This window comes from Primulina tabacum, chromosome 7 (assembly GCF_025594145.1).
Source record: "Primulina tabacum isolate GXHZ01 chromosome 7, ASM2559414v2, whole genome shotgun sequence".
NCBI lineage: Eukaryota > Viridiplantae > Streptophyta > Magnoliopsida > Lamiales > Gesneriaceae > Primulina > Primulina tabacum.
Genome location: NC_134556.1, coordinates 34,198,380 through 34,213,195, shown reverse-complemented (window position 1 = coordinate 34,213,195; position 14,816 = coordinate 34,198,380). Strand labels below are relative to the sequence as shown.

General features: G+C 35.9%; 1 protein-coding gene across 1 annotated transcript; it reads right to left on the bottom strand.

The window, feature by feature from the left end:
- Nucleotides 1-874: 874 nt before the first annotated feature.
- LOC142551390 (dolichyl-diphosphooligosaccharide--protein glycosyltransferase subunit 1A-like) lies at nt 875-13,149 on the bottom strand. Its single transcript, XM_075660606.1, has 10 exons — nt 12,960-13,149; nt 12,548-12,592; nt 11,781-12,415; nt 11,546-11,693; nt 11,292-11,468; nt 10,425-10,496; nt 10,243-10,332; nt 2,195-2,353; nt 1,865-2,089; nt 875-1,269 (listed from the first exon to the last, which is right to left on the bottom strand). The coding sequence occupies exons 1-10, from the start codon at nt 13,062-13,064 to the stop codon at nt 1,081-1,083; spliced, it is 1,845 nt and encodes a 614-aa protein (XP_075516721.1). The 5' UTR covers nt 13,065-13,149; the 3' UTR covers nt 875-1,080.
- Nucleotides 13,150-14,816: the final 1,667 nt, after the last annotated feature.

Below are 14,816 nucleotides of genomic sequence, written 5' to 3'. Positions count from 1 at the left end.
TACTGATTATAATATTTGATGGTAGATTTGATAATTTAGAAAATCAAATTTAGAATTTTAAAATTATGTTCAAATGTTATTATATAAAACTGTAGTATTATGCAGTATTCTAAAAAATGCAGTGTAGGACTGCCAAAGCGACGTTTAGGCGTTAAGCAACGCCCACTGTTCTGATTTTAAAATCTGATATAGAAAAATTATTAAAAAAATACAAAAACAATAAAAAATTATCAATGTTAATGTAAATGCACCATGATATTGTTTGACTTTTGGAATAAGATCGAATGATAAATTATACACTATGGGAGCGTTTGGTACGGGTGATTAAGTGGATTTATTTTTTTTAACCAATCTAATCACATGTTTGGTAGGGGTGATTATTTAATCAAGTCTATCCCTCCTATGAATGATTAGGTTATATTAAGTATGATAAAATAATCATTCCTCACCCATAGGATTATTTATCTCACTCTTAATCCATCATATTTTTCCAATTTTACCTTCTCATAATTCCAATCTCACCACCACTTCCCTACACCGACCGCCGCCGGCCCACCGACGCCCATCGACCGCCGTCGTCGCCATCGCCGACCACCGCAGCCACCGCCATCGCCCACCCCCGTCGACTGTAGGCCGGCCGCCGCTTCCGGCCAGCCACCATCGACGACCGCCGCCACATAACTTGAAGGGCAATTTTGTCAATTCATCATAAGATTTTTATTTATCTCATCTTTAAAAATCATACCAAACATAATATTTTTTTATCCTTATTTACTTCAATCATTCTTTTTATCATTTCTATCTTAATCATTTTATTATTTAATCACACCAACCAAACACAGCCTACATATATATGTGTATATAGATACAATGATCATTTATAATTTCAATTCTTTATATAACTTAAGTTGATGTTGGATGAAGGAATGAAAAAGAATACGGTGCCTAATGATAGTTTACCAAGTCTAACACATTAAATTAAAAATAAAGTTGCTTTGTCTAACAAATTTTTTTAGCCCAGCAGATACAAAGTGGTCACAGAGTGAAATTCTAATAAGGTAAATCTTTTTCCGACCTCTGCTATATATCCATAACTTCAAGAAGATCATCGACTTCCTGTCTGAAGACTGAAATCTTCTGCTGGATCGAGGCGACACGGTTTTCGATTTCTCGGCCCCCAGATTTTTTCTCGTAAGAGTCTGTTACGGTGGAGTGTTTCAACATCAGCTTCTCTTGCAATTCCTTCTCTTTGGACACAAGCTCGTCCACCTTATATATTAACAGGTAAAATATGAGACTTTGAAACCAGAAACACCTTGCTCGTAACACTTTCCAACCAGATATTTGGATGATAAGTCAAGATGGCAGTAATTGGTGAAACCTGAAAACACGAGTCACCCACTAATCTATAATCTCCGAAGCTACTATAAGCTTACTTCCCGATTGAGGAACGCCATGCTCACTATTGAGCAGAAGGTTGTGAAAACATAATTTTTTGAACTCGTGAAAAGGACTGTTACTTTTTCTTTTTACCCCACAGAATTGCAGGAACTTGGTTTTTCTCCAAATAAGAAATAATTTGGCAAGCAAATAAAAGGAAAAATTACCGATATGGCACTTTTATTAACCTGCAACCACAGGTGGCAATATTTATGGAACCCTTCAGTGAGAAGAATACAAGCAGCCACGTAGATCTGCTTAAGCCTATACATGACTACTGGTGGTCTCGTTTCTTTTGTTATTCAACATAAACAACAATTATATACTTGGATTTCCCTCCTACAATTTGGGTTTTTGTTTTCTTAAGTTTCAAGAAGACAAGAACTAATCAGTAAATTCAAGTAAATGAAGTGAAAGGAAGAACCTTTGGAAGTATCTGAGTAGCCTGCGAAGAAGACTGCAAAAACGACAACAATGGTTTCAACTCCTTCGATAGCTCCTTAAGTGTACTATCAGCTGCTTTGCGTGCTGCTTTGCAAGTCTGAACATCGCCAGTCCTCGAAAGATCACGCAATGATGCTTCTAGCTTGTCATGAATAATCAGACATCTGTTCATAACATTCTGGAACTGCTGAATTGCAGTTTGGACCTGTACAACTTTTCAGATTAACTAATGCTCTTCTTTTATATGATTGATATAATTCAATATTTTTCCATCCAACCAGAGACAGAAAAGGAAATAGCGATGACATACCTCATCCCACTGCAGCTTTGAAAGATAAGATGAAGATGACTTAGAGATTGTCAAGTCTGCATGTGCATATGCTATACACGCCACAAAGAAGAGGAAAAACCCAAAAACCAGCATCATTGGCTCCCTAAGCAAGGAAAGATTGCTGAATTGGTAAGAGACCTGAGGCAAAAAATTATACATATTAGCTTGCTCCAGAAGAAAAATAGCTGCAACTTTTAAGTCAGTATTGCGTTATGAGACTATTAAATGAATAATCATTGAGATGCATAATGCTATACACATCGTTAGATTTACGGTCTTTTCAATCCATTTTGATAATTGGATTTGAGGCTCATTATGAAAGAAGCTATCGATGTATGAGGCACAATTTTTTTGGGGGGGCAATTTCAGATTACTTCTTTTATTCTCCATGCACGTCTTATACAAGAGTCCCTTTCCAACTAAAATACACTTAAATCATAAAGATAAAAATTATTCACTTTCTAGAAGCAAAGCTTCCTGGTGGCCTGCCGCTGCCTCCGCAGCAAAGCTTCACCCACTAAGTCCACAACAAGACAGGAGTAGAAGTAAGCCTTACTTCTATCCTTATCCCATGTTTATAAAGTACAAGGTAAATTAGAAATAAATAATAAACCGCAAATAAATAAATAAACTAAAGTCCGTTTATCTTGTGCTTGCATAGTGTCGTTACTCATCACATCATCAACCCCTTGAGACTCGCGTTTGTCCTCAAATACGAATGACGGGTAATGTTATGCCACCACGGTCACATCCTCCCTTCCATCGACTGGTGTTATTTCTCCAATCCCTCCAACCAAAATAGTTCCTTGCGCCGATGCCTTGGCCTGCAGACCCATTGCAATTGTAGCACAGCCATTTTATCCTTCGTTCTTACATTTCTGAGTTGCTCAATTTCTTCACAAATTGAGTTTTTTTTCTCCTAGGGATAAGGGTGGGCACGGGCTGGTTTTTTTTTTTTTGACAATTCTGGTTCTTCGGATCAGATTGTTTGGATAGTAAAATTTTTTAACATCCATACCCGACCAAGTCAGGTACCTGAATATTTACCAACACTCTCTAGTCTTTACCACGTTTATTTACTGTGGTTTGAATTTCAATCCTAGAGCATCATTAACAAACTATAAATTGAATTATTCTTCTTCAAAGTAAGTAAAATAACAAGCCCAAATAAATAAACCAAAAATGCAAAAGTTTTCCATGACAAGTTGATAACATATTAAAAGAGTGTGTGTCAATTTCTTGTTTTCCAGTAAATAATCAAACAAAATCCATAACACGACGTCCACATGACTCAACATCTTGAATCAGCACGGTGATTACATATTTTTCCGATTCCCAGTCTTGAATCGTCAATTTTAAAAAATAAATTAAGATTGGTGTTAGTATTTCTCAATCATTTCAATGTCACACAAATCTTCCTCAAGTACATGTCACACAATCATTTGAATTAAAGTAAAAAAAGCTTAAATTAAAAGTAATTTTCTCAATCACTTCAATGTCACACAAATCTTCCTCCAAGTTAATTTGTTTTGGATCAAAGCCAATGTTGAGAACAAATAAGACTGAACTATCTTGGAGATAAAGAACTCCTAAATGCATCAAATACATGTCCTCCCATACTAAATGCAGCCTCTGAAACAACGGTGGAGATTGAAACTACCAATATATCTAGATAATTCGAGAAAGAATTGGAAACTTGGTGAAATTTATTTCCACCAACTTAATGTATCAAAATTCTCTTTCCCCTCCTCACCTACTACATATTTCTAACTCAAATTTTATTACTTCATCCCCCACTCTTGCACATATTGAACTCTTATTTTAGCTACAATCTTAGAACCATTTCAAAATCATCAACCACTCACTCAAACATTTCTAAGAAGTATCTTTTAAGTAAATTCTGGAACAACTTACAAAGAACATAAACTTTCGGAAGTTCTTTGAAGTGTATGACAATATCTTAATTCTTAAGTTATAATCATTAAATAACTTTCATTTTTTATTTCATAACCTCATTTTTTCCAATATCGGCACACATTTTATCAAAAGAAATTCTATGAACTCCATCATTAAGGCATCAATCAAGGATATAACATAATATAAAATCGTATTCATTTTTCAAGTATTGTGGGTCAATTGAAAAGTATTAATATGCTAAGAATGGGGGTCAAATGAAAAACTAATTATGATTTTGTATTATGTCGTGATACTTGATCTGCGTCATAAATTGGAGTCATAGAGTTTTTTGTATTGACAAAGAGTTTATAGAGTTTTTGTTTGACATAATGTATAACAATATTGGAAAAAATGTGGTTACAAAAGAATAGATGAAAGATGACCTTTATGAGTTATTTAATGCTTATCAATTAAGGTATTGCATACACTTAAAAAAAGAACTACTGAAAATCTAGGTTATAGTTGTTCCACACATTACTTGATATATATTTCTAAAACATGCTTGAGTGAGGTGGATGATGATTTTGAAATGGCATTTAGATTGTCCTTTTCCAAGAACACCCTGTACAGGAGTCTTTTTCCAACACTACTACTTTAGTCTAAGATAAACTTAAATCTTAAAGATAAAAAATTACTTCTCTACTTCTCTGATCTATCCTCATCCTATGTTTATATAATACATTCATTAATAAACAAATAAAATGCAAAAATAAACGATAAAACACATAAATAAATAAATAAACTTAAAACCATTAATTTAGTTCTTGCATTGCCTCGTGGCTCATCGCACTCAGGTATTGAAAGTTTTCCAGAAATAGGTCTGAAAACATATGTGATAGGTCATAGTTGTCAAATACGTACGAAGCACGCGCTTTTTGCACTTTAAGCGCGCTTAGGAGAAGAAACAGCTTTTTGTTAAAATATCTAACAAAGGAGAAATCGCCCATTATAAGTGTGATTTCTCCACTATTTATTAAAAAATAGAGCAAAGGAAACCATGATATCAGGCTCTCTGCCCTCTACCCAGACATTTTAATATTTGATACTTGGAAGATGAAAATGATAATGAATTAATATTTGATATCTCATGTTTCATATTTTTTGAAATAAATAGATTGTATTTTTACTTTTTAGAATATTTTATTTACTGTGCTATATTTCTGTAAGTGCGCGCTTCGGTTTGCGCTTGAGCTTTAAGCCCAAGGACACCTGAGCGTTTTAATGCATCTTGCATATTTTTATTACTATGTGATAAGTTACAAATGATGTGAAGTAAACGTAAAAAGGTGAAATAATACAACGACCAACTAAAAATGGAGAACATATGTGACATAATTGTCTTTGATAGTTGATTTGAAACGATAATGGAGAGAAAAGTGAAATAACAAAATGATTGCTTAAAAAAGAAAACTGTTTCATTATTTATAATACGATAATTTGAATTTTGAAATATGAAATAATGCGATTGAAAATTTTCCAAAAGACAAAAAGCAAAACTTCAAAAATACTTTATCCAAACCTCATGGATTTCAAATTCATCCCCTTCTAATTTGCGAATTGCGACTAGACTTGGTTCAGAAATTTCAATATGGAATATATAATAACAAAGTTTTTTCTACTATGCATTTAAGTTATCCTTTGAAATTCATAGTATTGGCCCCATCTAATTTAATACTAGAGCTAGGTTTGACAATGATATAGCATTTAACGATCCTATACAAAAACTAGTGAAGTAATCATTACATTTTATACCTATTTTAGGCATCTTTGATGCTAAATACCATTTAGTGGAAAAGGTCATAATTTTTTAAACTCGTGTACTTATTTCTTTCTATTTGTTAGCTTAGTAAGCTTTAAGTGCATTGAGTTAGTTTAAGTTGGTTTAGGTAGTTATTGACAACTGTATGCAACTCATGTGTATATATGTATGATTGACCACTTCCGTGATATACAACAGAGAAGAATTCTCTTCCATTTCTGGTGCTTCATGCTCTGATCCCATTTCTCCCTCAATGCATGATACCCCATATCCATCATCCAACTACATCTCTTATGATCAATTAACACATGCATACGAAGCCTTTGTCCTTAATGTGTCCTCTGCATTTGAACCCAAATCCTATCATCAAGCTAATAAATACCCGAGTGGCAGCAAGCAATGACTGCTGAATTAGCTGCTTTGGAGAGTAATAACACTTAGTCGATTGTTCCTCCTCCAGTTGGCAAACATTCGATTGGTTGCAAGTGGGTATATAAACTCAAACTTCATGCTGATGGCTCGATTGAAAGACATAAAGCTAGGCTTGTTGCTAAAGGCTTTAACCAACAAGAAGGGATTGATTTCTTAGACACATTTTTTCCTGTGGCAAAATTAGTCACTGTCAAAGTCCTTCTTGCTTTGGCAGCATGTCAGAATTGGCATTTGGTTCAGTTAGATGTTAGTAATGCATTCTTAAATGGGGATCTATGTGAAGAGGTATATATGGACATTCCACAGGGGTATCGGTTTCAGGGGGAGCCGGTTAATTCCAAGAACCATATGGTGTGCAAGCTTCACAAGTCTATATATGGACTGCGTCAAGCCTCGAGACAATGGAACTCCAAGTTTTCTCAAGTTGTGCTCGAGTTTGGTCTTGCTCAATCCAAATCTGATTATTCTTTATTCACTAAGGGATCGGGTTCCTCATTTGTAGCTCTCTTAGTATATGTGGATGACATTATTATCACTGGGCCGTCTCCTGTGCTCATTGCATCCTTAAAGTAGTTCTTACATTGCCATTTCAAGCTTCGTGATCTGGGCTGCCTGAAATACTTCTTGGGAGTTGAAATTGCTCGATCTTCCACGGGTATTGTATTATCTCAACGCCAATATGCTTTGCAACTTCTTGCTGACACAGGTTTTCTGGCCAGCAAGCCAGTTATGACACCCATGGATCCTAAGGTTCGCCTGAATTCCAATGATGGCGATCCCCTCGAGGATATCACTTAGTACAGGCGCATTGTGGGTCGCTTATTATATCTCACTCTTTCAAGGCCAGATCTTTCATTTGCTGTTCACAAACTCAGTCAGTTTGTGTCTCAATCCCGCACATCCCATTTACAAGCTGTTCATCATCTCCTTCGATACATCAAAGGGAATCCAAGACAGGGACTTTTCTTCTCAGCATCATCTCCCCTACAGCTGAAAGCATTCTGTGACGCTGATTGGGCTGCATGTGCGGAATCTCGAAATCGGTTACCGGTTTTTGTATCTTCTTGGTCATTCCCTTGTGTCATGGAAAGCCAAGAAGCAAACAACCGTCTCTCGCTCATCAGCAGAGGCAGAAAATATCGCGCCCTTGCTACAACAGCAAGTGAGATTGTTTGGATGACTCACTTACTCTCAGATTTTTCTATTACTATGAATGATTCCGCAACCATTTACTGTGATAATCAAGCTGCTGTGCATATAGCTTCCATTCCAACTTTCCATGAACGCACCAAACACATTGAAATCGATTGTCATTTCGTTCGAGACAAAGTACATGAAGGGATTATTAAACTTTTGCCGATACGCTCACAACATCAGCTAGCGGACATCTTTACTAAGCCCTTACCCATTGCTCGCTTAGCACCGCTACTGTCCAAGATGGCTCTAAAGGACCTTTACAAGCCACCTTGAGGGGGAGTTTTAAACTCGTGTACTTATTTCTTCTATTTGTTAGCTTAGCTAAGCTTTAAGTGCATTGAGTTAGTTTAAGTTGGTTTAGGTAGTTGTTGACAGCTGTATGCAACTCATGTGTATATATGTATGATTGACCACTTCCGTGATATACAACAGAGAAGAATTCTTTTCCATTTCTGGTGCTTCATGCTCTGTTCGTAATATAATTCAATCTGTGAAAGTTATCTTCAATTATTAACTTCTAAGCATAAATTAGGATGCATAAATTAGGATATGCAACAACCTGATGCAAGAAAAATGAGAAATAGCATGATAATGATTTCTAAAAAACAACAGGGACAATTGATTTTACAAGCCTGGAATGAGTTGAGCATCACCAATAGAATAATCATTGCCTTCCTTTTGTTGGCGGGCTCTTGCCACTAGATTTCATAAATTGTTCTTTTACTATCCATAGCTAACAAGGTTAATCTAATAATCACGAATTGCAAAAGTACCCCCTCAGCCTACGTGTATTTCATTAACGATAAAAACTCTTAGAATATGTTTGGTACGGGCGATAGGCTTAGGATTAGCTCCTTAACCTACGTTTGTCTCGTTTATTTCCTGGCCCATCAATCCTTCAACTAGTGATAATAAAACCTTAGTGGCCAGAAAACAAATCCCTTCTCACCCCATTTCCATTGATAGGGCAACAATTATTGAACAGTACCTGTGATAACACATGGAAATTACAAAAATGCTCATTTCCCTTACCTAATCAAATCACTTCATCCCCTCTTTCATACCCTGCCGATAGCTTCACATGGAAAGAATCATCTCCCATTGAAGTATGGAGACTCAATATCAAAGGGGAAATGGAGATTTTGAGATTTAGAGAGCAACATTCAGTAATTATCGGTTGTGTGTTGAACTCATTTCTTGTCTTTCTTCCAGGAGGTCTTCTTTTTTCATTTTTATTTTCCTTGTATAGGGTTTTTAGGCACACGAAAGTTTGTGTTTCTTATTTGTATTAATATGGTTTTCTGCAGTGGGCATTCGGTTGCGTGTTGGATTGATTTATATTTTGATTTATTTTACGTAATTGATTGATATTCACTTAAATTTCTTGCATTTAATCTAGCCAATTATTTCTTCATGTGTGTTGTTTGACCTTGAATTGAAAGTGAATAGATTTAAAATATCTTCACAAATATCGATTAACACATGATTAAGCTGACTAGAAATAATATTCGATTTCAATGTGCGATATTAAGCAAAAGCAGAGATTACATAATTGTTGAATGCGTTTTTGTTTAATTAGATTCAGTTAGAAATAATTGAACTGTTAAATAAAAATAAGATTATTAATTCTACAAATAAATTAATAATTGCCAAAAAGAATTTCACCGTGACTTTGAATAATTCTTATTTGATTAAATCCAATATGTGGCGATAATTGATAGTTTGGTACCGTTGTGTCTTCTCGGTCATTTATTTAAAATTTGAATCTACCTAATCTCAATCCGACCGTCAATTAGTTTAGTTGCAATTTCACTTTAGAATAATTCAGTGCTTTTCAATTAGTTTAAATAATCATAATAATCATTTCATTGATTTAATCTTGATTAGATTAAATAATTTAAATCATAGTAATTAGATAATAATCTATGTGTGAACGACTTGGACTTCATCTAATTTATTATAACTTGACCCAATACACTTGCTAGAATTCCCAACAGAAATCGTCAGTAAGTAGTGTAAGTGGGTGTCTTGTTATTAACACATTAAATAAATATTATCATTTTCACAAAAATCATACCAAACAAAATATATTTTATCCCAATATGTTATATATTTTTACTTATAATTTTGTTATCACCCAAATTACTAATCATTCAATAAACACATCCTACGAACCAAGTGTTGCCGTAATACGCAAAGAGTACAATCCATAAGATGAAAATAACATTTCTTTACCATTTGATATCTTTTCTTCATAACAACAGTTTCAAGAATTCTAGTTGTGCCTTGTTTTCTTGTAATTAAAGCAAATTAATAACAGTAAAAAAATAGGGAAAATTACTTTTTTGGTCATATATGTCAGTCTTTTTGTGATTTTCAAATTTCAGTTTTAGTCCTACATCTTCTAATTGTTGGCGATTTTAGTCATTTTTCATCTGGAGAGCTGATGTGACACTACACACCTCAACGTCACATCAACACTACATTGGTGTCACACCAGTGTCACTTCGGGAAAAAGATTAAAATAACAACTAAAAAACAAAGATAGCGGATTAAAACTGAAATCAGACAACATAAAAGATCAAAATCGCAAGAGGCAAAACATAAAGGATCAAAAAATCATTTTCCCAAAAAAAATCATTTTACGAACAAAATTGAAAAATGACATATAACTGCAACATACCTGAAAATGTTGATTGTGCTCAGGCACGACATTTTTCTTTTCTAATACAACAACTGGTCTGCCAACCATATCCAGATGGGAGAACTTTGTCTGCACCACCTCACAAAATAATAAATAGCATTAGGGACGTAACTACCCACTTAGAGGACAATATGTTAAGAACATAACCACAGTTCTGTCACCTCTTGAGACTGTTGTTCGATTGGAAACGGAACAGATGCAGAAATATCATTTGACCCCTCTGGCAAAACAATCTGAAATTAAAGAATGGATATATGATAACAGTTAAATGGAAATAGAGCTGTCAAACGGACCGGCCCGCCATCAAATGGGGCGGGGCAGAAAAGCCTCAAACCCACCAGAAATCAATAAAAAATATGAAAGCAACACTAATATTTGAGCTTTAAAACAAAAATATTAGCAATGTTACACAATAACAAGTATTAGATGTCATGACAAACAAATCATATAAGATTTCAATGTCTGATTATATTTTAAATAAAAAAGTCACATATTCAAACAATATGAATAACATAAATAGAAACTTAGTTATAAAAAAAATGCAAGACATTAAAAACACATCAAATGCTAGTTTTAAATTCCAAAATACATCTCTAAAAATAAGTGTCTTGATGCAACAATTCACAAAAAAATAATGGAAAATTAGAAAATTTATTTTTTTTAAAAGCTAGCGGGGCTGGCCCGCCACAACCCGCACCCAGATGGGCCATTAAAACCATAACCCATCCTGCCTATTTTTCATGGCGGAGCGGGGCTGGCTGGCCCGACCACCCATTTTGACAACTCAAAATGGAGATACAGTACCTAATCCACCATCGCTCTTCATCCAAATAAAGTTGGACAAGCACAAACAAATGAATATGCACTTGCACCAAAATCAGGACAACCAGAAGACATGATAAACAACATGACACTCTAATCGGTGAAAAAATTTGGACTTCTTCATTTCCAAGACAATACAAAGCCTAGGTAACTGAGCCATATCCAAAAGTTTTAATACAAATTGAGAGTACCCATAGAAACTTTACCTTTACAGTGAGATTTTCAATAACCACTTCATTCATCGGACAACCAAAGGAGATGTCAAGGACGCGTTTTCCCTCAGACAGAAACAAGAAATCTTGAAGCGGCAAGCCATATCCAACAGTGAAAGAAGATCTCCAACCACCAAACATCGGATACCTAGGTTCAATTTCCAATAGTGTCTGCAATCGTTGAAAAAACGACTAACCATAGAAGGAAATAAAATGCAAAAGCTTATACCAAGAGAATCAAGACGCACCTTTGTTGAATCACTCCATACATTAGATGTGGAAATATTTCCTATCTCATCCCTAAAGTAAATGGAATGGGCTCTTGGCGGTAACTTGGCAACAAGATTTCGGAACGCTGATGCACCTCTTACATGGGGCCTGGCCTGATAGTCGAGTCTGCAATTTAAGGAACCATAGAATAAAAACTTGGTGTCAATTAAAATAGAAGAAACAGGATTGTTCCGAAAAGTGAGATAGTTCTACCTTGAAAACTCCCCAGTGATCTCAGCACCAGCATGAACAAGGTTATAGCTTTCAGTGACTTGTACATTTCCCCAATGGGAAATCTCTATCTCACGTACCAACTCTCGAGCAACAGAAAATGGGTGGTTGTTGACATAGTGAACGGTTATTGGTATGCTTGAGAAAGGAGCAATATTCTCATAAGGACCATATTTTATTTCTGAACCAGAAAACTTGGAAATATCCAACTTAGTATAAGATTCAACTTTTGGTTCTGGTAATTTAACAGTAAGTAACTGAACATCAACCGCATAAGGAGAGAGGTAACATGCACTCTCCTCAAAGGAAACAAGCTGAACATCAGCCTGTGTTATTTTTTCAGGAAATGGTCTCAGTATTTGAGTATATACAGCTTTGACCTCCAAAGTTAAGCTTCCTCCCTTCAGCAGTTCCTTGGGTAATGAGACAGAGTACCAAGTCAATTTTGGATTCATTCCCTCAGGATTTACAGGTTTAAGAGGAACGCTATCAAAAGAGGCTTTTGCTTTTCCTTTCCCTTCACCAATGGACGCTGTCAAAAATGCCAAGCTTTTTGCTTGTTTTTCAGTGAAAGGTAATAAAACCTCTGATACTGAGTCATCACCCTTATTTTCTACCTGCAGACAATATAACAGCAAGCCAACAAAATAAACATTGATAGGTGCTTAAATGAGCTAAATGCAGCTTCAATTGATCACTAAAACCAACAACCTATCTCACAATACAGAAACTTGAGGTGAAAAAACAACCTTCAGCGATATAGTGCTCCTTACAATATGTGATGATAAATCAATCTGCACCAGAAGATCACTCAAAGTTAGCCATACAGCATGGACAAAATTCGAAAACCACGTTACAGTATATCATAACGCTAAAAATCTAAATGACCTCAGAAAAAAAAAATGAACATAGAATTTTCAGTTTTAAACAAAAACCACAAAGTTGATTCACCATCCAGGCCACAGACAAAATGATCATATTCTGAGGCTTGTTCATATATGGGCTTCAACAGGAAAACTTTCACATAAATACACACGATTCAACACGGAAAATATAATTAAAGAGAAAAGGATAACAAGCAACGCAAATGAACACAAATGTATCCCAATCTAAAAACCCGACAAAAATCCCAAAAACAAATCTTTAGAATCAGATTTTTACCTTGCGATCGAGCTGGGAGATGACAAGGCTGGAGACGGCAGGTGAGAAAAGAAGGCAGAATCCAAGAAGTATGAACAACGACAGATCAAATCGAAATCGCTTCATTTTTGGGTCGGCCGCAGAAATAATTTCAGTCACGAGCAAGTAGCGAACGGAGGAGATCTGGGACTGATGACTTTGGTGAGGTTTTAGGATGCATGTCACATTGCAGCTCGATAGGTCGCTGCAGAAATAAACACGACTTCGCGAGTTACGCGTGTTTTGGGCAAAATTCTAATGAATGATTGTGTTTATCCACCTTTAATTTGTTTTCCCAAAAAATATTCAGTCTCAAAATATCCACATTTTGAAATAGAAGATTATTTTCCAAATTTGGAATACTCCTAATATTCTTCAAAATTCAGATAAAAGATGAGCAGATTTTGGCTAAATATATTGACAATTTCAAATCAATTAGAACAAGATTTCCTGAGCAAAACCAACTTGATTTTGAATCTTCTTCATTTTTCCCAAATATTTCATTTATGCTTCATTTAAAATTGTTTTAGCAACATATTCAAGAATGATTTTGCTGCTTAGCCCAGCTGGAAGTTCCAAATAATTTGATATTCATAAAGTTAAGTCTCAATTAAGTGGTTTGACTCATGTATCTAAATGTTTTGAATGTCTCAATTTAGTACCCTCAGTTTTTTGAGTTAAAATTAATGTTAAATCACGTGAATTAAATGTCAATTTCAACAACAACCAACTCCCCCGAAAAATATGAAATTTTAGGCTGGAATCAAAAGTTGTCATTCCCATCTCGATGCAGAAATTATATTTACGAGTGATCGGGACGTGAGTCAAACATCTAAGACTTGTTAGAGACTTTTTTCATTGGGACAGTTTTTCATGATAATTATATATATTTTTTTGGAGATTATAAGATTAATGCCAAAACATCATCCGACCTAGTGCTAAAAATTGAAAGCCTCGTATAAGAATAGCTAGAATATAATTGATATTCACTGAAAATTTAGGGTTCGGTTCCAGCAAGTGATACTAGTCCCGAATGCAGGCCTCGAATTTGCTCTAAACCTGAACTCACGAAGGAAACCGTTGGAAGAGGGCCGGGAGAGTGTCCCGGCGTAGCCCCTCCGACGCTCAAGTCAGATACTGCGAATAGAGTGAAAGAGCAGCTAAGGGTGCTGCTGAAATCAATATAGTGAATGTCTAAATTGGACGCTCATACCTGTTATTTATAGGAGGATAGATACATGGGCCTGACATGGGCCTTTCACCTTGGCTGATTTGGGCCAGGGGTCCAAAATCTGGTTTGTGCCTAATTTTGAAGGGCCCAATCATGGGGTATCACCAATCTCCCCCTCCCAAATCGAACTAAATCGCAGGTTCGAAGTTCGATTATTTGTGTTGTTCTTGGTTTACAATATGTGAGTTGTGCATTCTTCCCATGCTGCTCATTAATCTCCAGAAATTTGGAAACAAATGAAACAACATTCCCATCTTGAAGGTCAGATCTGTGTGAGGATCTCCTATAAATAGGTGCCTGTTTCTGCAATTCATTCTATGCTTCCCACTTAATTTCTCTCAACCCACAATATTTCCTTCCTCCCCTCAGCACCTCACCCACGCTCCCGCTCACGTTTATACTCGAGTCTTCACCATCGCCTGTTAGCCCATGCCCGCGTCGCCCCATCCTCGGGCGCAAGCGCTAGCCCTCGCCCCGCCTCAGCCACCACCTCGTCCTCGCCCACGATAGCACCTCCCTGCCCAAGCACGCCCTTTTCTCGCCATGCTACGCAACGCACCGCCTCATAGCTGACCCTCGCCCATCATCTCCCTCTTATCTGCCCCTTG

Excerpts from the sequence above, each read along its gene's own strand:
- LOC142551390 (XM_075660606.1), bottom strand. The coding sequence starts at position 13,064 with ATGAAGCGATTTCGATTTGATCTGTCGTTGTTCATACTTCTTGGATTC. Across the intron at positions 12,416-12,547 it reads GGAGCACTATATCGCTGAAG|GTAGAAAATAAGGGTGATGA; the intron begins GTTGTTTTTTCA and ends TATTGTCTGCAG. Across the intron at positions 10,497-11,291 it reads TTGAAAATCTCACTGTAAAG|ATTGTTTTGCCAGAGGGGTC; the intron begins GTAAAGTTTCTA and ends CTTTAATTTCAG.